General features: G+C 42.9%; 1 protein-coding gene across 2 annotated transcripts in view; it reads right to left on the minus strand.

Annotated features, from left to right (window-relative positions):
- Positions 1–1,062: 1,062 nt before the first annotated feature.
- Positions 1,063–27,669, minus strand: part of LOC139387428 (transmembrane protein with EGF-like and two follistatin-like domains 1a) — an 89,729-nt gene continuing 63,122 nt past the window's right edge. Inside the window, exons 2-10 of one of the 2 annotated variants that reach the window (XM_071133583.1) lie at positions 22,151–22,260; positions 17,970–18,099; positions 15,552–15,578; positions 11,742–11,838; positions 11,248–11,396; positions 6,334–6,387; positions 3,670–3,787; positions 3,243–3,404; positions 1,063–2,719 (exon numbers count right to left, since the gene is read on the minus strand). In XM_071133583.1, coding sequence (XP_070989684.1) covers positions 2,635–2,719; positions 3,243–3,404; positions 3,670–3,787; positions 6,334–6,387; positions 11,248–11,396; positions 11,742–11,838; positions 15,552–15,578; positions 17,970–18,099; positions 22,151–22,260 — 932 coding nt within the window. In that variant the 3' untranslated portion in view covers positions 1,063–2,634. The remainder of the gene's footprint in view (positions 2,720–3,242; positions 3,405–3,669; positions 3,788–6,333; positions 6,388–11,247; positions 11,397–11,741; positions 11,839–15,551; positions 15,579–17,969; positions 18,100–22,150; positions 22,261–27,669) is intronic. The other variant, XM_071133584.1, reaches the window with a different exon arrangement.

A 27,669-nucleotide genomic window follows, 5' to 3' on the forward strand; every position in this document is an offset into this window, starting at 1 on the left:
AGAGGGAGGCGTTTAGTCCCAGGGTCCTTAGCTTATTGATGATCTTTGAGGGCACTATGGTGATGAACACTGAGCTGTAGTCAATGAATAGCATTCTCACATAGGTGTTCCCTTTGTCCAGGTGGGAAAGGGCAGTGTGGAGTGCAATAGAGACTGCATCATCTGTGGATCTGTTGGGGCGGTATGGAAATTGAAGTGGGTCTAGGGTTTCTGGGATAATTGTGTTGATTAGAATTTGTTAATTCGTCCATCACTCCAGTGAATGTGACCAATCTAAGGTTTCTAGACACGCATCTGCCTCTGCAGTGATGATGTTCTGCTCGCCCAACGTCACACTTGCAAGCTCTCAAGTTTGGCCTGTCTGCTCGCGGGACCCATCCTCTGCGCTCTCAACTCAGTGTTTGCTTACTCAATTATGTTTCATCTTGCTGACCAGACCGCTCGCGAGCATTCGTCCGTGTGCCCCGCATGTTGATTTTTGTCCCCCCATACCAGACGTGATCAGGACACCCAATTTGAAATATCAAAACAAACTCTGAACCAACTATATTAATTTGGGGACAGGTCAAAAAGCAATAAACATTTATGGAAATTTAGCTAGCTAGCTTGCTGCTGCTAGCTAATTTGTCCTATTTAACTAGCTATCTAGCTAATTTGTCCTGGGATATAAACATTGTGTTATTTTACCTGAAAGGCAAAAGGTCCTCTACTCCGACAATTAATCCACAGAAAAAAGTGTAAATGTAGTTAATTTTTAGTAATCTCTCCTCCTTCAGGCTTCTTCTTTGGACTTTATATGGCGATTGGCAACCAACTTTAAGGCGCATTATTACCACCAACTGGACTGGAGTACGGACCTCAGTTCATCTGTCAATCACCCACATGGGTAAATTCTCCTAAAAACCAATGAGGAGGTGGGAAAGGCGGGACTTGCAGCGCATCAAGCGTCACAAACAGAACACGAGTGGTGTGGTTACCCTTCCCTCTCTGTTGAGGGATGACAGTGTACTAAAACAGGACATTTCATTCCTATTGATGCATTCCAAACCATGACACATTAAAAAACATTTCCATTTTATTTTTTGGGGACAAAAATTGCCTATGAAGTCCTACATGCAGAAGATCAATGACTTGTCAAACACATTCTAGTCACATTTATAGTCACGGCTGAGATGGTAAAGAACAAGTAGAAACACTTTGCTCAAAGACCTACGACCAGATGTAGGCAGACTAAAGACATTTACATAAAGGCCCCAGTGATTAAATAAATAACTACTTAAACTGGCGGTTAAGCATTACACTTTGGACCTCGGAAGTGTTCTTTTTCATCCTATTCATTCGTCCATTCAACATTTTCTCTGTATTTGGAATGTCTTGCTGAGGAGCAAATGTAAGTAACGTTTTGTGGAGAAACAACAACAGCATTACATCCTCACATTCAAAGAAAACCCTTGATTACATCCATTTCGGCAACCAATAAGTTTTTAATTACATGAAAGTATCCTAAAGGGATGATAGTAGTATCTCAATGTGTAGTCCTTCATTTTGTATCATTAAATTAAATACCACTGCTCCCCCAAAGTCAACAGCTCTTTCATTACAATCCTGTGATTGTAAGACAGTTAAAAGACCCCCCCAAAAATGCTGCCCCAACGCATTACAATCCACTTTCATGTCTCCACCATCAAAGTCAAACTCCAGTCATAGATACTTTGATGTAACCCAGTATGATTGGTTTGAGGAGACTGACAGGAGACTTATTTTAAACATTACACATTCCTTTTTTCCCCCACTGACAAATCAATCAATCTACCATCCGAATTCTATTTTACATGGAGGCCTATCATAATGTGCTGGCATAATCGGACTGGTAGAGCTGCTGTGATGAAAGCTTTGAGGACTTGTCATCTTTTCTTTAAGTTAAAATTACACCACAGAACACAGTTTCACAAGTCATGCAATATACCGTACAGTAACTACAATTAGAAAAAGAATCCTCATAATAATAATGTAAACGTAAAAAATGTCACCATGAATAAAATGACAAAATAAATGATTAGCTAGTTAAAACACAGTGTATTCTTTAAAATTGTAATTACATATCAAAGAATAAGTGTAAACATATTATCCACCTTGCTGGCTGACCCCTCACCCAATAAATAAAAACGTCATTTTGGTGATCAGCTGCACATCATTTGTAAAAAGACATAGAAAGAGAGAGAGAGAGAGTCTTGGAGATAATTGTTTCCAATACGTAGCACATTCCATATAGGCAGACGCTGTATATGTTTCCTTGGGATTCATTTTCCAGTTCGCCGAAGGTACCGTATTTTCGGAAAAAGCAAAAAGTAAACAAACAGGAATAAAAAAACAACTAAACAAAAATGCCGATATAAGGGTAAGCGACGAGCGGCATGGTCGACGGTTCCTCCTACCAGTATGTGGCTGGAAAATGTAAAAAATAGCGCTGCAATATACGCTACATATCCACCAGAGAAACAGAAAAGTAAGGTCCCTGAAATAAATATCCTCATTCTTCTATATTTTTGGAAGAATAAAATAATAAAATGACACATCTTTACATAAAAAAAATTGTGTTCCACGTTGTAAGAAAAAAATATTTAAAAACACGAGCTATACCATCCTGGAGTTAGTGTCTGATGAGAAGTGTCCGAGGTTTTGCTTTTGTCGACGGCCCCTGTTGTTTTTCGGGCATTTCCTGTAAGTACAAAAAAGGAAATTAGTTTTGAGCCTCAGATTCTAAGTCGGTGCTTAAAACTAAGCTATGAGAGATTTATGTGGTTTTGTTAAATGATGGATGGTTTGTTTAACTGTCGGCTAGGGAAGATTAACTTTCCCCACACACATTAATATTGTATTCTCTTCTAAGCACTGAATAACTTAATAAAACTTGACGGCAAGTTAATTGATTGCCTTTGATCCAGATGTTATTTCTCAGCATCCATACACCTACTCCACGGAATTACTATCATGCGATGAGTAACCTTGCCTAAGATTTGAACAGCTAGGCTTTAGCTCAGCGGACTAACAGTCCTGTGCCACGCCGGAGACCTAGGTTTAAACCCTCGTCAGTCACACATACGGTTGGCTTCCTTGGCTGTAAGCCGTACACACCTCACGCCTAGGGTTATTTTCAATCCTTTCAGTCGCTGAACTTGACGACAATGTGGAAGACCGAAACGTCACACCCTCCGTGAGAGTTGCGACACCTAGCCGCTTACCTCATGATGCACATCACCACGGCAACGATGACGGCGATCTGTACGGCGCCAATGATGGCGGCGATGAGGACGTAGTGGAGCTTCTGGCCGCTGGGCACCACATACAGGACGTTGAAGTCCTGGGGCTCCTCGCACTGTGCCCCCTTGTAGCCCGAGTCACACCTGTTGGCGCCATCGCAAGGAGACAGAGCCACGATGAAAAAAAAATGACATTAAGATCAGCTGTACAATGTCACAATGCTCCATTTCTATTATGAACAAAATGTTCCGACCATTCCATTTATGACAGACACATGACATACAGATTATCAGACCGCTTCATGCTCTATCCAAACAGTGGGGCGTCTCGCCTGTCAGCGATCTGCCTGCAGCACGTGAACGGGAAAGAAGAAAGGAAAGGAGGAGCCACGACAGATATGAGACAGACCTGCAGGTGGCCATGTTGTACTTGATCTCGCATTTCCCGTGTACACAGAAGCCAGCGTAGCTCTCCGCACAGGGGATGTGCATCCCGGCGTAGAAGCCATCCCCTGGGTCTGCGGTGTCTGAGAAATTGAATTTTAGAAGAAAAGACATAACCCAAGCAACTTTGCAAACTATTCCTAGCAATCGCCAGATCCCTAATTACTTGCAAGACTTCTTTTGAGCACAACTGTTTATTTATTTCGGCCTAGGACACGTGAACGACTGTGTCTACAGCAATATAGCTGTCAGCTGCGAATGTGTACATCAAAATCAAGTAAACTACTAAATCTTAAAATGAAAACAAACATTCCCAACAAATAAGGAGAGAATGGCATTTGCGGTAATGATATGTGACGACATCACATGCACGTTTTGATTTGATTCCCTCTCTCGTTAGGAATAGCTGTATGTCATGTGTATGTTAGGCATTGTTATGGTAACCTTTTGTATGTAGCGTTTGATTGCACAGTATTATGAATTGCATCGGCACTGAAGCCATTGATTCAAAATGCTCAGAGATGTATGGGAATGACGAGAGATTGAGTTGATTATAATAGCAATGCACAAAATGCTCAGAGATGTATGGGAATGACGAGATATTGAGTTGATTATAATAGCAATGCACAAAATGCTCAGAGATGTATGGGAATGACGAGAGATTGAGTTGATTATAATAGCAATGCACAAAATGCTCATATGTATGGGAATGACGAGAGATTGAGTTGATTATAATACAGTGCCTTGCGAAAGTATTCGGCCCCCTTGAACTTTGCGACCTTTTGCCACATTTCAGGCTTCAAACATAAAGATATAAAACTGTATTTTTTTGTGAAGAATCAACAACAAGTGGGACACAATCATGAAGTGGAACAACATTTATTGGATATTTCAAACTTTTTTAACAAATCAAAAACTGAAAAATTTGGCGTGCAAAATTATTCAGCCCCTTTACTTTCAGTGCAGCAAACTCTCTCCAGAAGTTCAGTGAGGATCTCTGAATGATCCAATGTTGACCTAAATGACTAATGATGATAAATACAATCCACCTGTGTGTAATCAAGTCTCCGTATAAATGCACCTGCACTGTGATAGTCTCAGAGGTCCGTTAAAAGCGCAGAGAGCATCATGAAGAACAAGGAACACACCAGGCAGGTCCGAGATACTGTTGTGAAGAAGTTTAAAGCCGGATTTGGATACAAAAAGATTTCCCAAGCTTTAAACATCCCAAGGAGCACTGTGCAAGCGATAATATTGAAATGGAAGGAGTATCAGACCACTGCAAATCTACCAAGACCTGGCCGTCCCTCTAAACTTTCAGCTCATACAAGGAGAAGACTGATCAGAGATGCAGCCAAGAGGCCCATGATCACTCTGGATGAACTGCAGAGATCTACAGCTGAGGTGGGAGACTCTGTCCATAGGACAACAATCAGTCGTATATTGCACAAATCTGGCCTTTATGGAAGAGTGGCAAGAAGAAAGCCATTTCTCAAAGATATCCATAAAAAGTGTCATTTAAAGTTTGCCACAAGCCACCTGGGAGACACACCAAACGTGGAAGAAGGTGCTCTGGTCAGATGAAACCAAAATGTAACTTTTTGGCAACAATGCAAAACGTTATGTTTGGCGTAAAAGCAACACAGCTGAACACACCATCCCCACTGTCAAACATGGTGGTGGCAGCATCATGGTTTGGGCCTGCTTTTCTTCAGCAGGGACAGGGAAGATGGTTTAAATTGATGGGAAGATGGATGGAGCCAAATACAGGACCATTCTGGAAGAAAACCTGATGGAGTCTGCAAAAGACCTGACACTGGGACGGAGATTTGTCTTCCAACAAGACAATGATCCAAAACATAAAGCAAAATCTACAATGGAATGGTTCAAAAATAAACATATCCAGGTGTTAGAATGGCCAAGTCAAAGTCCAGACCTGAATCCAATCGAGAATCTGTGGAAAGAACTGAAAACTGCTGTTCACAAATGCTCTCCATCCAACCTCACTGAGCTCGAGCTGTTTTGCAAGGAGGAATGGGAAAAAAATTCAGTCTCTCGATGTGCAAAACTGATAGAGACATACCCCAAGCAACTTACAGCTGTAATCGCAGCAAAAGGTGGCGCTACAAAGTATTAACTTAAGGGGGCTGAATAATTTTGCACGCCCAATTTTTCAGTTTTTGATTTGTTAAAAAAGTTTGAAATATCCAATAAATGTTGTTCCACTTCATGATTGTGTCCCACTTGTTGTTGATTCTTCACAAAAAAATACAGTTTTATATCTTTATGTTTGAAGCCTGAAATGTGGCAAAAGGTCGCAAAGTTCAAGGGGGCCGAATACTTTCGCAAGGCACTGTAGCAATGCACAAAATGAAAAGATGCAAAATACAGTCCTGGGTGCTGTTTGAATTCTGTTGTATCTGTTCTTCTTTTGATCTGCTTCTATGCTACAGTAAGTAGGTGAAGTGGTGTATTGGTACGCTGTATTACATTATGTTCGCCGAGCGTTTAACAAAAAAATATACTGTAGCTTTATGGTGGGATTATGACTTCAATGCCACTACATAAATCAACAATTGTAATACAATGACAGGTAGATTAAATAGAGTCAATTGAAAAAAATGCTTGCCTAAAAGATTGTACGAACTGCCGTCATCTTTCTTCCCCATTTTCTCTTTATCTGCTGGTGGAAATGAGAGAAGATAAGTTGAAGCTCTCTCTCACACACACACATTCATATATGCATATAATACACATGTGTATATAGTATGTGTGTGAAATAGGACAGACATAAGCACCCACCAAATGATAATGAATAATATGATTGCACACACACACACTCATTCACTTATGTTGTTCATCATGAATACAGTCATCAGAATACGACCAAGGTTTTAGATACACATTCCTCCTGAGGTCTTTTTAAGAGTTGGTAAATGTAGCCTATGCTACTGTTCGGTCTGTGCTGGTGCCTACCTCCTGATCTTATCAGGATTGGATATATAGCCATCACCCATCTGGTATGCTGGATGGCCTCTGTCTGTTTAGTCCCCTTAGATCTACGAGGGGGGACTAATGGGTTTGGGATTGGGCCCTATGTCTGCCTGTGAGGACTTGGAGTTGCCCGTCAGTCAGCCTGCCTGTGTCTGCCCGTCAGTCAGTCTGTCTGTATCTGCCCGTCAGTCAGCCTGCCTGTGTCTGCCCGTCAGTCAGCCTGCCTGTGTCTGCCCGTCAGTCAGCCTGCCTGTGTCTGCCCGTCAGTCAGCCCGTCAGTCAGCCTGCCTGTGTCTGCCCGTCAGTCAGCCTGACTGTGTCTGCCCGTCAGTCAGCCTGCCTGTGTCTGCCCGTCAGTCAGCCTGCCTGTGTCTGCCCGTCAGTCAGCCTGCCTGTGTCTGCCCGTCAGTCAGCCTGCCTGTGTCTGCCCGTCAGTCAGCCTGCCTGTGTCTGCCCGTCAGTCAGCCTGCCTGTGTCTGCCCGTCAGTCAGCCTGCCTGTCTCTGCCTGCCTGTTTATCTTGTCTGCATGTCTGTCAGTCTGTCTACACGAGATACCGCTGGACGCAGGTCCTGTCCATCTGTCTGGCTACAGATCGGTCTCAAACAAACAAACTGGCTGAGAATGTTTCTCTTCATGGATGTTTGGAGGATAATTATTTCCCAGGAAGTGGGGGATGTTTGCTCTCTGTCTGAAGGGGGATATCTATCTGTCAGAACGGAGGCGTAAAGAGGTCTATCTATGTGTTTTACGTGCCTTTCGATGTGAGGTGAGTCCGGTATGTAACAACAAGTGCAGGGAGTTGTGCCAGTGCCTGTTGCTGTGACAGTGTGCGTGATTGTGGTGTGTCTGTGTGTCAATCTGTGTTTCTGTGTTTGTAGTCTTCCTATCATACAAAACAGTCGACAGCTAACGCTGGCTTGACACAACGCCGCTCTTGTCTTGTTGCGATGGCTCGCGGACGAGAGCGGTTGGTGGGGTGCATGTTAAACTGGAAGATGAGAGGAAAAGAGGAATAGAGTGAGGCTGTGAATAAGTAAACACGGCAGCACATACTCATCCATTTTTTAGATTCTATCCTTCCTCTAGAAATATTGACAGTGCCTCTTTCTTTTGTGTTTGTTTTTGATGTTGCACTGTGTAACGGCTCACAATGCAGCCACAGTGGGAAGTCAGTGATTGTAGAAAATTCTAGAGGGATAATCCTGGTTGTTTTAACCTAAAAAAAAGTGTCCCTGATTATGAGAGAATTGCTGCGAGATGTAGCATTACTGAGATAGCTACAGATTTACCTTGCTGTTGCTTTGATGTGTAAAAATCTAACATGCAACAGTGGTTAAATATGTAGTGCCACCTGCAAACAAATGCTTGGGCTTTATTTTGAAGCTGTCGAGTTTACCAACCCTCGAGTTAGTGCACAACCTAAAGGAATTTAAATATGATCAAATATGTATCGACTCTAATCAATGACACTGTGGTTGAACGAATGAATCTGCTAAAATAAAATCATGGGGAAAGTATTAATTGAAACTGCGATAACATTTGGCATATGGGCTTTCGAGCGTCACAAAATATCTTAATCCCGGTTTGTGTCAAGGAAACCGGTGCAATCCTGGCAAGTTGGTCTGTTGCTCTACATAATGAGGCAGGTGCTCCTCCTCCCAGATCCTGCAAGGCACACTGTCGCTTAGACTTCTCTCCCAGAGAGGCAATCAGTAGCTTTGTCATAGCCGCTCCTGACATCTGCAAACCAGGTTCCAAATAATATTATGCTTTCATTCAAATAATTGACCTGGGATTGATTGAGCATATCTGGCACAACAGAACCAATGGAATGCAAACCCCAAATGCAAACCCCTCCCACCTGGCAATACAGACAGGCTCAATCAGATGCTCAACGTATCTGAAAGAAAACAAATACTGCTTGATCCCAAGTCTGGACATTTGACTGCCTTAAACAACCAACAAGAAATCCATAAAAGGTCCTGCATTTTTTCTATTAGGACCTGTGGGAACACTCGTTTTAGGCTATCGGCCAGGTTTTGTGTAAAAAATAAGTAGGGGGGGGGGGGTTATTGAGTAAATCAAGTCTAAGAAGATATACTCTGAGGATGGTTTTCTGAAATAGCTTGGGGTGTTGGCACTCTCAACCCCAGAGTCTGGAAACATCAGACAACAACACAGGACTACAAACTACCCCCCCCCCCCCCCCCCCCCCCAAAAAAAAGTCATCCAGCATTGGCTAGATCAAAACTTCTCATACTGTGACCTGGGATAACAGAACTAATTTGAGCTTTTTCCCTCAAAAGATGCCTCTGAAACACACAAGGCGTAGCGAGCTTCAATCACGGCTGAGTAAATTGAATTCTGGGAAGGTTTCGACGTGACAGGGGTTTGGAATGGCAGCGGGGGAGTATAAATAAATGTTATTCCTTTTGAGGCTCTGGTCAGGGCTTGTGTGCTTGTTTACAGACTTCTGAGGCTTTGATACGCTTGCCTAGTGCTCATTGATTTCAGTGACTGATCGATCGGCTCAGTGCTGGCGACAGGTGTCTGCTTGGTGACGCTTATCTGGCTGCGAGCAGCTTCAGTCAGGCGAGCATGAAGGACTCTACGAGTGGAAACGGGGCCTAGCATTACCACAGCTTTTGTGTCAAGTGTGACTTGTGACTTTGTATAACTTGTGCGATGAGGCTACAATGGGACGACAGCTTTTGGGGTAAGATAGCATATGGTTAGCTAGCATTTGTAGTAGCATAGGGTTAGCGTAAGAAAGTCTCCAGGTGAGATGAGTGAAGCTAACAGTATTGTTCCTGGAACTAGTGTAATTACACTTCCCCGAGAGACTCAAAACGGTTGACTAAAATGTGAACATACTGCTTAAAGTGAGGCATTGGCCTAGCCCTAATATGGCTAGCTTCCTATGGCATCTACCATGATTATGGAGGCTAGCTGTATACTGTAGGTTTGGCCCAAATAGACTGGGGCCAGTTCCCAGTTTGTTTCCAGTGTAAGTAAGAGACTGACACTAGAATAATGCTAACATAAACACCCCCCCCCCCCCCCCCTCCGATCCAATTAGTGACAACAATTTGTGACGACCCTCCCACTCTGTCTGCCGTATTCTCTCTTTGTTGTTCCCTTATTAGGATGCTGGTGGGCAGAGTTGGGAGGGTCGTCAGCTACATGGGAAACACCTGGGCCCAGGTGTTTCCCAGGATAAATACACCACTTCCCCATTCATGGAGGAGACTCTCTCCATGCAGACACTTTGATAGTTTTTTTTTTGTTGTGTTTCTTGGTGGTTTTTGGTTGTTTGCTTTAGCACCTTTCAAAACCCTGCATTATCACATTCATGCATGCAAAACACTCACTTACACTACTGATTACTGATTACACACACCATTGTATATTTTCCTTAGTTGCTTTAGTTAATAAATATATATTTTGTTACTCCTTATCTCCACGTTGTCTCCCTTTTGTTACGGGCTTTGAGCCAGTTCGTGACAAGTGGGGGCTCATCCGGGATATTTGAACTATTGGGTTGGGAGACCGTGGAGGTACGTGTTTGGTTTGCATATTTTTTTGTTTGTTTGATAGGCCCAGTATTGGTTGCCTTTGTTGTTTGGGTTGTGTGCTGTGTTGGAGAGAGTATAATGGTTAGTTTCCAGGCCCTGCCTAGCCTGGAAACATTTGTTCTACTTTCTGTTGGGACATCAGTCTGAGGTGAGTAATCGGCTGTACCTCGGTGGGAGATTTGGGTAGGGTAGTGGAACTTGCCTTTTTCCCCCTGATAGGCTTAGCGACATGTTTCATTTTTTTTTTAATATCAAATCAAATCAAATTTATTTATATAGCCCTTCGTACATCAGCTGATATCTCAAAGTGCTGTACAGAAACCCAGCCTAAAACCCCAAACAGCAAGCAATGCAGGTGTAGAAGCACGGTGGCTAGGAAAAACTCCCTAGAAAGGCCAAAACCTAGGAAGAAACCTAGAGAGGAACCAGGCTATGTGGGGTATGGTTATTGTTTGTTATTTTTGTGTGGTGTCTGTGGACTGAGCAGTTGTCTCGGGGGCACATCCGTGGCTTGGTGGAATTTGCCAGCATGCTGGGGAGTTTTTCCTTGCCAGCGGGCTACAGTGCGTAAATTCCCACCGCAAATCCGCACGAAGACTAGGGTTGAGTTATTGTAGGTTTTGGGGAAGCTCCGTATCTCATCTCTCTTCTGTGGTGCTCAGGGTGATTGTCAATTCTCGGGTTGTGGTCTAGTGTGCTCAGCAGAGGGGAAGAGCGAGTTCAAAAGGAAACATTTTGGAATTTCAGTAGATGACTACGTCAAAATGGGAAAATCCCCAAATCTGGTCTTGCTGGGCTTTGAAAAGCTGCGCCATAACCTTTGCGAATTACAAAAATACACCAATTCAACCCAGTTGTGTACAGTAGGTTGTTTGTGTGGCCAAATGAAAAAAAAACGTTAAAAAAAACAACCAATTTTACAAGCAGTAAACCAGTTTTACTAGTTGCAGAGAGCGTAGTGCTCAGTCTCACCTGGGCATCTCCCAAGATGCTTGACGTCGATCTGCTCCTGCTTCATGCACGAGGCTTCTCGGACCAGACAGGGGTTGTTGTAGGAGTTTCCATCCGTGGCGCACACAGGGTTCTCATTGTGTCCACTGCAGTCAATGTTACATATGCACCTGACAGAAAAAGAGGAACATGTTTAACCCTTATTGTTTCACTCCAAACTCCTGGTCTACTTCCATCAGCGTCGACTACAGTATATTAGGAAGATCTCTTGGACGTGTACGTTCAGAGAGTGATTATGTAGGATTATACTCCATGATACTAATACTGTATATTGATGCAGTATGATATAGTATTGAAATGTAAAATGTATTTTAGATTCTAATGACAATGTGTTTAATATTGTTGGTCCTACAATGAGGCCAGAGACAACTCATCAACGCTTAAGTTCAATATTCTATGACCTATTGTATGATATGAAAAAGATATTAGATAGTTACTATTTTACAGACACTCACCAGACGTCCTCAGAGTCCTCGTCGCATTCCGCTCCATACTTGCACGTGCCGCACTTTGTGAACTTCTTCCCCGCGTCTGTGCCTGAGCCTTCGTATTCTGGGAGAGCAGGGTGGACAACATCCAAAACACTGTTACCAGCTATTTGGGTTTCATCCATAGTTTGTTTCACAGCATCCTGAACCATGGCTTTACTTATTCCCATTCTACTCTCTCTTGCTCAGGCAATGACTCAGTATAGGAGAAAGCCCTAGCCCCTTGTCACTTCATGTAGAACCAAGATAACTAGGCGTGGTAGTAGCTTCACCTTGCCTTCTGATAGGCAAGTAGGATGTTTTGCCATATTCCTAATCAAATCTTTTCAGCGCCTAAGGCCTAAGGGTTAAGGCCTAAGGGTTAAGGCCTAGGGCTTTTTCATGACTATCATTCACTAGGTTTCAAATCAATTGGTGACACACACCATATCATTATGTGACTCCAGGTTTACTTCCATGTGATGGTGAATATATCATATATTTGCGCATAAAGGCGTTTCCACTGCCATCTCTCGCATAATACATTTTACCGACACAAAAAGATCCCACCATGTCGAACGAACAAATGATCTGCCGTCATTGTACCGAAACGTCCTGTTTCCATCACTCTCATTTACAGGAGGCGGATAAGGGGGGGGGGGGGGGGGAGACACTAGTGACTCACACATTCTATTACGCCAGGTTGAATGAGTAAAGGGATTTATATAATGACAGTGAAAAGAAACCATGGTATTTTGGAACTATAGCAATGCATTACTATTATCTGGCAGTGGAGTGGTGATTTTTTCAGTGGAGCAGAGCATTCACTACGGAACAGGCAATAACACCCAAACAACACCCAAATGCAGATATCAACGAGGTGAGGTATCATTATCATCTGTGTGCAAATGATTGGGGCTGTATTCATCGAGGGCCGTTTAGGGATTCATCCGGTGTAATTTCCTAATGTAAAACACGCCCACCACTGTCAAAGCAGATTACAATTAACCCATATTTGATCAAATGCAATAAACCAGGGCGGCCGTCGTGGGGGGAATATGGGTTATCGCCGCTGTACTGACAGATTGGCCCGCTGCTTATGCTTGTATTGCCTGTGGTGCTCAGTTGTGTTTAGTCGGGATGACACAGGATCAATAGATAAAGATCTGCTAAGGCTTTGTTGTCGCTGCTAGGCTGACCTGTGTCACCAGTTGTTGTCAGCATTACCCAAGAAACTATATGTACCACATTAAAATCTCATGAGGCATTTATACGTTATATTCTCCAAGAATAAATGGCTTTAGATACAGTCACATCCCAGATTATTTCCCCTTAAATTGTAGCACATTATTACAGATTCGATTGATATACATTACTTGTGTGATAAAACAGAGACGTGAATATTATTTGTATCTGTAAGGGTTTTCCTCCTCCTCTTCGTCTGAGGAGGAGAAGCGAGAAGGATCGGAGGACCAATGCGCAGCGTGGTAAGTGTCCATGGTTCTTTAATAACAGAAACTCAACATGAACACACTACAAAACAATAAACGTGGCAAAACCTGAAAACAGTCCTATCTGGTGCAGAGAACACAGAGACAGGAAACAATTACCCACAAACCCCCTACACAAAACAAGCTACCTAAATATGGTTCCCAATCAAAGACAATGACCAACACCTGCCTCTGATTGAGAACCATATCAGGCCAAACATAGAAATAGACAAACTAGACACACAACATAGAATGCCCATCCAGCTCACGTCCTGACCAACACTAAATCAAGGAAAACACACAAGAACTATGGTCAGAACGTGACAGTATCCTTTTATCAAATGGGTTTAACGGATGTAAGAACACATCCAGCAGTCCGCCCAAACTAACAGCAGGATATTATACACCTGAAGTGAACACAACCCTACCACCCCACAACAACCCTTTCACATTGCTAGCAACCTACCACTCCATGGAAACGGCTATACAGTACCTCACTGTGCATCCCCACTCAATCAATGCCGGTGTACGTGTTACCTTCTATCCATCTTTTTACATTATTACAACACGCCTACGCCTGGGCGCAAACACACAACAGCCATGAGCCATCCACAGAGGCACACACAAAGGCTGAGTGTACCAAACAAACATTCTGTTCTCAGTTCTCCCTCGCTCTCTCTCTCTCCATCTCACACACACACACACACACACACACACACACACACACACACACACACACACACACACACACACACACACACACACACACACACACGCGCGCGCGCTGAGTGCTGGTCTGGGGAGGATGGCTCACAACAATGGCTGGAATGGAGTAAATGGAATGGTATCGAACACAAAGTTCCATTCCATAATTCCGTTCCAGCCATTACCATGAGCCTGTCCTCCCATCCAACCACCTCTGATACACAACATATTCGGTACACACACCAGACAATCCTCAAACACACCAGACAATCCTCAAAACAAACCAGACACAGCAATCACACACACACACAATCCCTACAGAGAACCACTGTGAACACCCAACAGTGTTCAAAGGGGACAGCAAAACACATCCAAAGCACACAGACAGATACACAAGCATCAGAGCTCAATTGCACTTTAATAATTTATATCATCAACAGCTCAGCCAATCGCCTGTAGTGGATTATGCACGTCTATCCAGTCCTGTGCAGATGGTAGAGATATTGGGGCCCCAGTCACTGCTTTCCAATTAAAACCACATTAAACAACAAACGCTGCGGTCGCCACATGCAGATGGTCACAAAATGTCTCGATGGGCCTGGCATTTGTGCAAGTGAGAGAATACACTGTTCAAATATTACTGACAGGCTACAGATATGCTGTTGGGAAATGGTGCTAATAGCCTACAAATGGTTTGTTGAGCATATATAGCTTGTTGAAAATGACGATATAGACTGTTGAGATGCTAAAGACATGCAATTGAAATGTTACCGATAGTCTGTAGATGGACTATCCAAATAGTGTTACTGAAATATCAATGCCTCCATCAGAAGTTACTGGGACGAACGAACGGCCATTTTCTCTCAGACCATTAACAGGGACTTAATATTCCAGCTCGCTTACAGACTGTGTACAAAGCCATGCGGTTCACTGGCTTGTGTAACCCCCATTCACAAATCATCCAAAAAGCCAGCTTGAGTATTCATTAAAGGAATCTGTTGTGTATTGTCTGAAATGTATTCCCGAGACAAACTCAAGAGTTGGAAGCTTTCAGAAGTAGTGAATAAGCAGGGGGATGTAAAGTTAAACTGCAATCTAAATAGGCATTTCCAGAAATGACCGACACACCAATTGTCACAGTCAAGGGACTGCATTAGCATTCAGCATGAACAGAATAGGAAATAAGTGCTTGGTGTATCAAGCCTGTGTACTTCCTAGGAGTTGGTCCACCATTCCATGTCGCACGAGGAAAAATCTTCAAAAAGGGTTAAAAGTTAGAGGCAGTACGGAGGTTTATTTGCTAATTGTTTACCTCACATTTTACCTAAATGGTTCACATATACACATACGACCGTCATTCTTAACTTGTGAAACCGCACAATCCGTGGTTTCAGGTGCGCCCCTTTCTTGTCCAATGTAGTCATTTTGGGGCCTTTGAGGTATGTAAGTATGTTTCACTGATATATTCGCCTCAGAAGTCACAGAACAAATGACTGTAAGTGCAGATTATTTCAATGCTTTATCATTTAGTACATGTGTAGTTCGAAAACCATATCGGATGTATATGCTTAACACAGGATTAACCATAGAGTATACCACGTACCTCCGTCTCCAGAGCCGGAACCAGTATCTGTGAAGACAGGAAAGACGTTGTCACAATTCTAATCCACATATGGTGTATGCCCTTCAAAAACACTGCTTCCCTATATTTCTTGGCATAGTGTCGTTGCATTAAGAAATGGACCCTGGCAACACAAATCTTGGCACAGTGTGCTTGAATTAAGAAATGGACACATGCTTCCAAGATTTTGGCATGGTATTGTTGCATTAGGAGATGAATATTGGCTGCATCGTTTAATTAAAGTTCCCCACAGATTTCTTTTACAGCACCTCTATTCAAATTCATAGTTCACGAAAACTTTTAACAGAGGGACCAGACGTAAATTCTCTAGAAACTACCAAAGATCAGCTTCAAGGTTTACTCAACCCAAAACCACAGCCCAGTCTTGACTGCAAAAACATTGACTGTAGTTCAATCTACCTCCATTGGGCCGACCAACCTGTGCTCCCGCACATTGGCTAACCGGGCTATCTGCATTGTGTCCCGCCACCCCTCTTTTACGCTACTGCTACCCTCTGTTCATCATATATGCATAGTCACTTTAACCATATCTACATGTATATACTACCTCTATCAGCCTGACTACCCAGTGTCTGTATGTAGCCTCGCTACTGTTATTTTTCACTGTCTTTTTACCGTTATCTTATTTCTTTACCTACCTATTGTTCACCTAATACCTTTTTTCACTATTGGATGGAGCCTGTTGTATTCGGCGCACGTGACAAATAAACTTTGATTTGATCAAATCCATACTGCAGAAAAATGACTGTTCCACTGTAGGTAGCTAACATTTACCGAGTGAAAAACTTGTCAGTAAGTAACATTGACACACTTCTTGGTGTGGGTTTGATCCATTTTTTTAACAACTCTTATACCGAATGCTAATTCTATTATGTAACCCAAACAATACGTTTTTCCTATCCGAATTCTGACACACCCTTGACTCTGACCAATTTTGTTACCAATTTTGACCCCCTGATCCCAGCAAATGCTGATTGCTTATCATAAACGATGTATGATGTCTCCTCTCTCCATGCCCCTTTTAATGTGTTCTTGGACAGTGGAGAGCATCCACCTACACGGACACTCCTGTAACTACTCCTACTCACTACTGCAAAAAATGCTTAGCCCTATTGCTGCATCCTAAATGGCAACCTTTTCCCTTTATAGAGCACTACTTCTGACCAGGGCCCATAGGGCTCTGGTCAAAAGTAGTGCACTAAATAGTGAATAGGGTGCCCTTATCAGGGTCCTTAGTATTCATGGTGTTGCCTCGGCAGTCGGCTCATAGCCGCCAAACGCTTCAATGACAGAAAGCCTAAATATAGGCAAGAGGAAATGGGACTAAGCAAGGAGAGGGGGGAAGGAAGCAGAGGGCATATTGCGGCGCAAGAACGCTCGGGTAAGTCGTAAAAAGAGTGCACTGCTGTGATGCGTCACCAGGGAAATCAGGCCACCGCCCCGAGAGATTGGTTTCACGACACGAGCTGGAAACTGTTGCTCAAAGTTTCTCAAACGTTTGCTATGTGTTATGACAATGTGACCCCTGGGATGTCTGTGATACTCGAAGAGAAAACCTGTCTGTCTTAGTGTAGGCACAGGTGAACAAGTGATGTGAGTGTGTGTTTGTGTGTCTGTGGGCAATCTGTGCAGGGCTTTTGTTTCTGCCTCAGAATTGGCTTCTGGGTTAGACCTGGTGAACCAGTCAGATATTTCCTATTCAAAGCCATACCCTGATGAATGACAAGCAAATAACTAACACTTCCAAATACACCTATTCTGAAATTGTGATTTCGACAACAGGTATCCCCAACAGAGCCAGCTGCTTTCCATCTTTTTCTTTAATTGCTAATTGATGTAGACCTAAGAAACGAGGTGAGCAGAATCTCAAACCAATCAGTGTAATCAATAAAGTATTGAGGAGAGTAGAAACCCTGTAGACACGCCAGCCCTTGAGGACTGGGATTGAGAGAACCTGGGGCTGCGTTCTAATTCCCACACTTCTCCCTGAAGTATGGACTTGCTCACTCCCCCACATGGACGTCAAAGCTCATTGGATTGGCATCAGCTAGAACTAGTGCTGAAAGAGTTTCTACCATATTTCGTCCATATTTCGTTCCTTTTAAATCCACCAGGGGAGTGAAGGAGTGCACACACAGGGGTGAAAGGTAGACAAACAGACTGCAGCCCTGAACAAGTCTACATCCATTGAACGTTACTGTAATAATATAAATACAATTATTTGAACAGACATTTCCATTCAAGTGAATGTTCTGTTCTGGGCTGTGATGGGTTGTGGACATATGAGTCAAATTGCTGTGGTCTGAGGGAATTTATTTTATTTTTTTCCTTTAAGAAATGATATTTCTCTGATTGTAACGTAGAAGTGGAAACACTCACCTGCAGAGCATGGCCCATCAGATGAGCGTGATATGAGCCTCTGCTGTTTGCAGGAGGCCTGTCTTCGGTAGCATTCATTCTGGTAGGTATCGCCATTGGAGCCACACACAGGGATGTAGTTTTTGTGGCACTGAAATTAAAAGCAGAAAACAACAAAAAACAAAAAGGTGAGTGCGTCTACATAATGCAAAGAGGCAATATACAACCTCAGAAGGTTGAAGAAATTTGGCTTGTCACCAAAAGCACTCAAACTTTTACAGATGCACAATCACCGCCTGGTAACGGCAACTGCTCCGCCCACAACCATAAGGCTCTCCAGAGGCTAGTGAGGTCTGCACAACGCATCACTGGGGGCAAACTACCTGCCCTCCAGGACACCTACACCACCCGATGTCACAGGAAGGCCAAAAAGATCATCAAGGACAACAACCACCCGAGCCACTGCCTGTTCACCCCGCTACCATCCAGAAGGCGCAGTCAGTACAGGTGCATCAAAGCAGGGACCGAGAGACTGAAAAACAGCTTCTATCTCAAGGCCATCAGACTGTTAAACAGCCACCACTAACATTGAGTGGCTGCTGCCAACATACTGACTCAACTCCAGCCACTTTAATAATGGAAAAATGGATGTAAAAAATGTATCACTAGCCACTTTAACCAATGCCACTTCATAAAATGTTTACATACCCTACATTACTCATCTCATAAGTATATACTGTACTCTATACCATCTACTTCATCTTGCCTATGCCGTTCTGTACCATCACTCATCTATATATTTTTATGTACATATTCTTATTCATTCCTTTACACTGTGTATACAAGGTAGTTGTGGAATTGTTAGGTTAGATTACTTGTTGGTTATTACTGCAGTGTCGGAACTACTAGAAGCACAAGCATTTCGCTACACTCGCATTAACATCTGCTAACCATGTGTATGTGACAAATAAAATTTGATTTGATTCTGATTTGAGAGTGCAGATACTTTCACAACAAGAAAACGTGAGAGGTAGTTGCGAAATAGTAGTAAGCTAGCTAATGCACAAGCTGTCATTGAGTAGCCAAAGCCATAATATAAATATGCAGTGCCTTCGGAAATTATTCTGACCCCTTCCCCTTTCCATATTTTGTTATGTTAGCACCTTATAAAATAAAAAACAGAAATACCTTATTTACATAAGTATTCAGACCATTTGCTATGAGACTTGAAATTGAGCTCAGGTGCATCCTGTTTCCATCGATCATTCTTGAGACGTTTCACCTGTGGTAAATTCAATTGATTGGACATGATTTGGAAAAGCACACACCTGTCTACATAATGTCCCACAGGTGATAGTCAGTGCAAAACAACCATCTCGGCAGCTGTCACGGCTCTCGTGGGTTGAAGGAGACCAAGGTGCGGACCGGGGACCGTCGCTGGAGGCTCCGGACCGGGGACCGTCGCTGGAGGCTTCGGACCGCAGATCAATGCTGGAGGCTTCGTGCCATGGATCATCACTGGAGGCTTCGTGCCATGGATCATCACTAGAGGCTTCGTGCCATGGGTCATCACTAGAGGCTTTGTGCCATGGATCATCACTGGAGGCTTCGTGCCATGGATCATCACTGGAGGCTTCGTGCCATGGATCATCACTGGAGGCTTCGTGCCATGGATCATCACTGGAGGCTTCGTGCCATGGATCATCACTGGAGGCTTCGTGCCATGGATCATCACTGGAGGCTTCGTGCCATGGATCATCACGCACTGGAGGCCAGGCGCGCTGAGCCGGCACCATCCGTCCTGGCTGGTTGCTCACTCTAGCCCGTCCAATGCGGGGAGCTGGAATGTAGCGCACCGGGATGTGAACGCGCACTGGAGACACCATGCGCTCCACCGTATAACACGGTGCCTGACCAGTACCAAGCACGAGGAGATGGCTCAGGTCTGAACCCTGACTCTGCCACACTCCCCGTGTGCGCCCCCCAAATATTTTTTGGGAGTGGCCTCCCAGTCTTTCGTGCCAGCCGTGACCCTGTGTAATCCTGGGCCCTTTTCCTCGTTGCCTCCACCTTTTTTGCTGCTTCCACCTGCTCCCATGGCTGGCAATCCTTTCCCGCCAGGATCTCCTCCCACGTCCAGGATTCTTTCCCATTCAGGCTGTCCTTCCATGTCCAGTTCTCCTTACCACGCTGCTTGGTCCGTTTGTGGTGGGTAGTTCAGTCACGAACGTCGTCAGGGAAATGACCGGACCAAGGTGCAGCGTGGTGAGCGTACATTTCTTTTTTATTTTGAATGTCGCCAACAAGAAAACACCCAAAACTAACGTGAAGCTGACTAGGGCTATACAGGCCACAACTAACTACCCACAACTAAGGTGGAAAAACAGGCTGCCTAAGTATGATTCCCAATCAGAGACAAAACAATAGACCGCTGTCCCTGATTGAGAACCATACCCGGCCAAAACATAGAAACAGTAAACATAGAAACAAAGAAACTAGAATGCCCACCCTAGTCACACCGCAGCACTCCACCAATCAGGCCTTTATGGTAGAGTGGCCAGACGGAATCAACTCCTCAGTAAAAGGCACATGACAGCCTGCTTGGAGTTTGCCAAAAGGCACATAAAGGATCATGAGAAACAAGATTCTTTGGTCTGATGAAACCAAGATTGAACTCTTTCACGTCTGGAGGAATCCTGGCCCCATCCCTACGGCAAAGCATAGTGGTGTCAGGGACTGGGAGACTAGTCATGATTGAAGAAATGGGAGAAACTCCACAAATACAGGTGTGCCAAGCTTGTAGCGCCATATACTAGACTCTAGGCAGTAATCGTTGCCAAAGGTGCTTAAACAAAGTACTGGAGTCTGAAAACGTATGTAAATGTGATATCAGTTGTTACACATTTCTAAAAAAACTGTTTTTACGTTGTCATTATGGGGTATTGTGTCAAGATTGATGAGGGGAATAAACAATTTAATAAATTTTAGAATAAGGCTGTAATGTAAAAAAATGTGGAAAAAGTCATGGGGTCTGAATACTTCCCCTAATGCACTGTACATTCTAGTCATCTATCGTTCATTATGAGGGAATGTCATGAATGGTTATAACCTATGTCATGTCGCATCTAGGAAGCTTCATAAAGGCTTTGCAGGCAAGGACTGATTGACGACATACTGTAGGCTATTGCTCAGTCTCCCCATTAAACTATGTCTCTAAGGTATTCTGGTTTCTTCACACACACACCTGTCCTCCTTCTGTTGCAATTACAGTCATATTAGAGAGAAATATGGTGGCCTTCTCATTCAGCACCTCAGACTACAGAAAGCAACCTAGACTAGAGGGCGAAAACAACAGCACTCCCCTCCGAAGCTATACCAAGCACCCCCGGGGGTGGGTAGTAACGCACAACAAGTAACGCTTTACATGTACTTAAGTCTGTTTGTGGAAGAACTAGTACTTTTCTAGTTACTCTCTGTGGGCTGTACTTGTACTCTTACTCAAGTATTTTCTGAAGAAAGTAACTTACCTTTTACTCGGTTACATTTTACCAAATCACTTCAGTTACATAGATTTATTTTACTCTATTGTCGCTGTCAGATGAAAACGTAGTGACTGTTGTGAATATACATTTATTTTACTCTGTGATTATACATTTATTGGCTCTCAGTTGTCCATCAAACCCTGTAAGTCCACCACAGCTCTTGAAGTGAAGCACGTCTTCACCCCTAAGGAGATTTTTTTGACGTTGACACTAGTGTTTTGCGGGTACTATTTATTCAAGCTGCCAGTTGAGGACTTGTGAGGTGTCTGTTTCTCAAAGTAGACACTAATGTACTTGTCCTCTTGCTCAGTTGTGCACCGGGGCCTCCCACTCCTCTTTCTATTCTGCTTAGAGCCAGTTTGCGCTGTTCTGTGAAGGGAGTAACTATGCTGGAGGACATCTGCAAGATGGTGCTAGCAGGCTTAAATAACGCATTTCAAATAAATTGCACTAAGTTATTGTTATCTTTGTTTGCTGTCACATTTTACCATAAGGTGTAAAAAATTAACAAACTAAATGTGTAACTAGTATTTAAGTAGTTTTCTGACCGGATCCTTTTTACTCTTACTTGAGAAGTTTCTTAAGAGGGCGACATTCTGAACCTGATAACGTAGGTAAACATGTACACACACACAATCTGGTAGAAACTACACCACATACCTGAAACTGGCACACACACTTCAGCGTGGCTCCGTCATCCCTGCAGACACCTCCAAAACGGCAGCTGGAGTCGTCACACACTCGTAGGTCGCTCTTCTTCTCCGACAGATCTAGTAAGACAAAGAAAAAAAGAGGTCATTCATTAATTTTGAATGTAGGCTACACATCTTTGTGCATTCCAAATGGCACCCTATTCCCTATTTAGTGCACTACTTTGACCAAGTCCCATCCATTCAAAAAATGCTGCATTAAAAACAACCCAATTTGGGTTATTTGGTAACCCAGCCCTGGGTAAATACTGGACAGAACACATGTTGGGTTATTTGGTAACCCAGCCCTGGGTAAATACTGGACAGAACACATGTTGGGTTATTTGGTAACCCAGCCCTGGGTAAATACTGGACAGAAAACATGTTGGGTTATTTGGTAACCCAGCCCTGGGTAAATACTGGACAGAACACATGTTGGGTTATTTGGTAACCCAGCCCTGGGTAAATACTGGACAGAACACATGTTGGGTTATTTTGACCCAGTCAGTTGGGCTGCGTAAATAACCCAACATGTGTTCACTACTACCCAACATGTGTTCACTACTACCCAACATGTAGTGAATCTTTGTTTTCATTTCAACAATTTACTATCTGTGATGTTCTATATGCTTTGCTTAAGATTGATGTGAAAATAAATCCACTGGGGCTGATATGCTTGATCCACTTTTACTGCAGCTCTCTGCCACCCTAACAGCTGAATCCTTTTACCTGATGATTAAATCTGGTACTATCCCCAAGGTTTGGAAGGCGGCCCATGTACTCCCTTCACAAAGGTGGTGACCCTTGTGACCTAAATAATTATCGCCCTATTTTATCTTAGTATTAAATGTATTATACATTTTAATCAGTCGGGTTTTAAACCAGGTCATAGCACTATCTCTGTTGCATCTTACATTAGTTATAAATTATGTAGTTTCCTGTATGAATCTTCATTGACCTGTCAAAGGCTTTCGATACTGTTGATTACTCACCCCTAATTCAGAGGCTTTGTCATAGACCAGGCTGCATGTAATTCATTGACAGATACAACTCAATGTGTATCTGCTGACGCTGTTAAATAAAATTTCCTGCATATTACGAAAGGTGTCCCACACGGGTCGATTCTGGGTCCTGTAGTTGTTACGGTTCACATTAACAATACCACAGCCACTTCAAAGCAACACAGTAACACATGGTAAGCCAAGTACATTGCTTTTGTTGGTTCTGGTAAGGAGTTAATTTGGCCCTTGGACTCCCTTCCCAGGTCTATACAGGTGTAATGGAGGGTATATACAGGCATACGCGGTATACCCACGTATTTTTCAGTGAGCATTGCATTTACTCACTTCTTAATCCCCAGGATGTGTAGCAAATTAGTGAAGTGGAAGTATACGCCGTTTCAATGAATAAGGCTGATCAGTATGTTTAGCTTAAACTGTTGATAAACTATTATTTCTTCACATTTTAGCACAGCAATGTGGTAGGCCTAGAATGGTGCGAATGTTAAACATTTTGTGGGAAAACACTGTTCTAAAATTCACCCCGCACCTGTAAGGGGTTTCATGGACAGAGATGGAAGTATTTATTTGAAATTTAGAGAGGGAAGGGAGATCTAAAGATGCAACAATTACCATTGCTAATATGACTGGGATAATGACTTTGGCTGCTAGACAATGAAAGAAAGCTGAAAAGAATACCAATAGAACAGGAGAACACATACGAAGTCTTTATAAAATAATTGCCTCCATGTTTCTATGGTGGGAATTTGGCTCTAGGCTACTTTGAAAAAAGGTACGAAATGATTCATAATATCAAGTAAATGTCCAGGTTCCAAACAATTAAGGAACAGGGAAAATATAGTGAGGCTAATTATGGCGATGCTAATGATAACTGTCTTCTGGTAGATGGAAAGGCTTTCCCAGAAACCTTCTCAATTAAATATTAACTAGTTACAAAGTAGTATTTGCCTACCTAGCAGAATGGTATCATGATTATTTGCATCAATCCAGTGGCCATTTGTTTTGCAAACTCCATCTCATGTGTTACAGAAACACCACTAACCAAACAACCGTGCTAGGTGCATGGGGACATTTATAAACCGTATGTACGTATAAAATATACCCCAAAATGTGCGTGCACCAGTTCACGCAAAAGTTGGTATTTAAAACAATTTTACTTGACGTGAGATGGACTAACACTCCCCAACATTATACCATGCGGATGCACATCTGCTAGTGGTTGAAATATTGTGTTGCAAGCTGGCAAGTATTTTGTACAAATCGGGGATATGATGAAAATCTTATTCATAAAAAACAAAAAAAACATACTAACAATAACGTAGCCATTTGCCATTACTGGGAAGAGTGAAAATATGTTTGTTAGAATAGTATTTTCCTTGAAATAGGCATCTTAAAATTAGACATAGGAATTTGTTTTCTATTTATTTTATTTTCATAACCATTGCAGAATATATTCCTCACTTTTTCTGGCTGTGATGGGTTCATTTTCCCGAAGGAGCCATACAACAAATGACCATGTGCATCTCTCACCCTAGTGGCCTAGCAAATAGGCCATATGTATCTCTGGTTTTGCAAGATCATTAGCAGCATGGTTTATAATACCGGCATACAGTCGAATTTAACAGCTTATCTTTGACATTTATGTCGGCCTATGCATCGAGTTTTAAGTATTTATTGTCACGTACACAAGTACAGTGAAATGCCTTTCTTGCTTGCTCTTTCCCAACATTGCAGTAATGAACATCAGTAGTACTATAAAACAATGAGAAAAAAACCTCTTAGCAGAACAAAAAACACACGTACTGTAATTGGATTTTATTTAGTAGCCTGCTCTACAATGTTACAGAATTCACGGGCAGTCCATCATATTTCGGTTGGTGGAAAAGTCGATATAAAAGGTTCTGCTGACAGGTCCACGACAATTTGACATTGTTTTCTCGTTTCGTAACGGACAGTCCTTTTCCAGATACAGCATAAATTACTGCTAAAGATTAAAACATTCTGCCAACAGTATGGGTAGGTTAAAGTATTGCTGTGCGATAGGAGTGCGACATCATGGCCCATTTAATCTCAGAACCTATAGCAAGGGAGGACATACACTACATTACCAAAAGAATGTGGACACCTTGTCAAACACCTCATTCCAAAATCATGGGCATTAATATGTAGTTTGTCCCCCCTTTTGCTAATATAATAGCCTCCACTTTTCTGGGAAGGCTTTCCACTAGATGTTAGGAACATTGCTGTGGGGACTTGCTTCCATTCAGCCACAAGAGCATTAGTGAGGTCGAGCACTGATGTTAGGCGATTAGGCCTGGCTCACAGTCGGCATTTCAATTCATCCAAAAGATGTTCGATTGGGGTTGCGGTCAGGGCTTTGTGGAGGCAGATCAAGTTCTTCCACACCGATCTCAACAAACCATTTCTGTATGGACCTCCCTTTGTGCACCTGGGCATTGCCAGGGTGAAACAGGAAAGGGCCATCCGCCAATCTTTTGCCACAATGTTGGAAGCACAGAATTGTCTAGAACGTCGTTGTATGCTGTAGGATTAAGATTTCCCTTCACTGGAACTAAGGGGCCTAACCCGAACCAATGAAAAACAGCTCCAACCATTATTCCTCCACCACCACACATTACAGTTGGCACTATGCATTGGGGCAGGTACCGTTTTCCTGGCATCTGCCAAACCTGGATTCATCTGTCGGACTGCCAGATGGTAAAGCATGATTCATCACTTCAGAGAAAGCGTTTCCACTGCTCCAGAGTCCAATGGCGGCTAGTTTTACACCACTGCAGCCGACGCCTGGCATTGCGAATGGTGATCTTAGGCTTGTGTGCAGCTGCTCGGCCATGGAAACCCATTCCATGAAGTTCCCGACGAACAGTTATTGTGCTGACGTTGCTTCCAGAGGCTGTTTGGAACTCGGTAGTGAGTGTTGCAAACGAGGACAGACGAGTTTTACTCGCTATGCACTTCAGCACTTGGTGGTCCCTTTCTGTAAGCTTGTGTGGCCTACAACTTTTGGCCGTTGTCGCTCCTAGATGTTTCCACTTCACAATAACAGCACTTACAGTTGACCAGGGCAGCTCTAGCAGGGAAGAATTTGACGAATTGACTTGTTGGAAAGGTGGCATCCTATGACGGTGTTTGTCTATGGCTAATGTGCTCGATTTTATACACCTGTCGGCAACGGGTGTGGCTGAAATAGCTGAATCCACTAATTCAAAGAGTTGTCCACATACTTTTGTATATATAGTGTATAAACCCAATTATCTATTGATAAACTAAATATTGAACAACATTCGTCTAGACCTCAAAAGTCTCCTGATGTGGTTTAAGCATTGTTGTTGACTTAGAAAAACAATAGAATTGGATGTTCTATTTAAAAGTGTGACATAAAAGGGGAAAAATCTGAAACCTGTGAATTTCTGACTAAGTTTGACAGCCTAATTTATCTGTTTAAATAGTAGGCCTACTATTATCCTACTTGCACAGTACAGCTTGGGTTAGCTTGACTGTGAAAGACCCAATATGAGATTCATAATTTTAGATCATTCAAGAGTGTGTAACAAGCTAGGTATCCATGCAATCATGCGAATATTCAAAAATCAGCATGACAAAAATATGCTCAGATACCCACCAGCGGTGTCTCCACCAAATGGACTTCTTGCGGTTAAAAATCAGTGCGTGATGACGTAGTGCACTCAAAATGTACTTTTTCACTTAAGTTTTCATGTACTGAATAAAAATCTAAAGTTCAATTGTCACGAACCGGCTCAAAGCCCATAACAAAAAGGGAGACAACGTGGAGATAAGGAGTAACAAAATATATATTTATTAAATAAAGTAAACTAAATACGATATACAATGGTATGTGGAATCAGTAATGTAAGTGAGTGTTTTGCATGCATGAATGTGATAATGCAGGGTGTTGAAAGGTGCCAAAGCAAACAACCAAAAGGCCACCAAGATACAACAAAATCTGTAAAGGTGTCTGCATGTAGAGTCTCCTCCATGAATGGGGAAGTGGTGTATTTATCCTGGGACACACCGGCCCAGGTGTTTCCCATGTAGCTGACGACCCTCCCAACTCCGCCCACTGACATCCTAATAAGGAAACAAGAACAAAGAGATAATACGGCAGACAGAGTGGGAGGGTCGTCACACAATGTGTTTGCGTCGCATTTTCAACTCTACCGATAGTTTTGTCTCTGTTGCATTAAATAGCAAATGTGCTGACTCTAGTCTTGGCACTTGCGCTCTAGCCAACAGCTCGCAGATACAGTGCAGGCAGGCTGTGCTGGTAAACTAGTCTACATAGTGAGAATATTATGGATAAGTCCGAATATTTGTATTTGTCAAACAGCAGTTAATTATCAAATCATCATGTCACCAGAATAAGACCCTCAATATTTTTTTGGGAAAGGAGCATCAATCGCCATGCACTTTCACCACCCTGTGAAGTTCA

This window comes from Oncorhynchus clarkii, chromosome 28 (assembly GCF_045791955.1).
Source record: "Oncorhynchus clarkii lewisi isolate Uvic-CL-2024 chromosome 28, UVic_Ocla_1.0, whole genome shotgun sequence".
Lineage (NCBI taxonomy): Eukaryota > Metazoa > Chordata > Actinopteri > Salmoniformes > Salmonidae > Oncorhynchus > Oncorhynchus clarkii.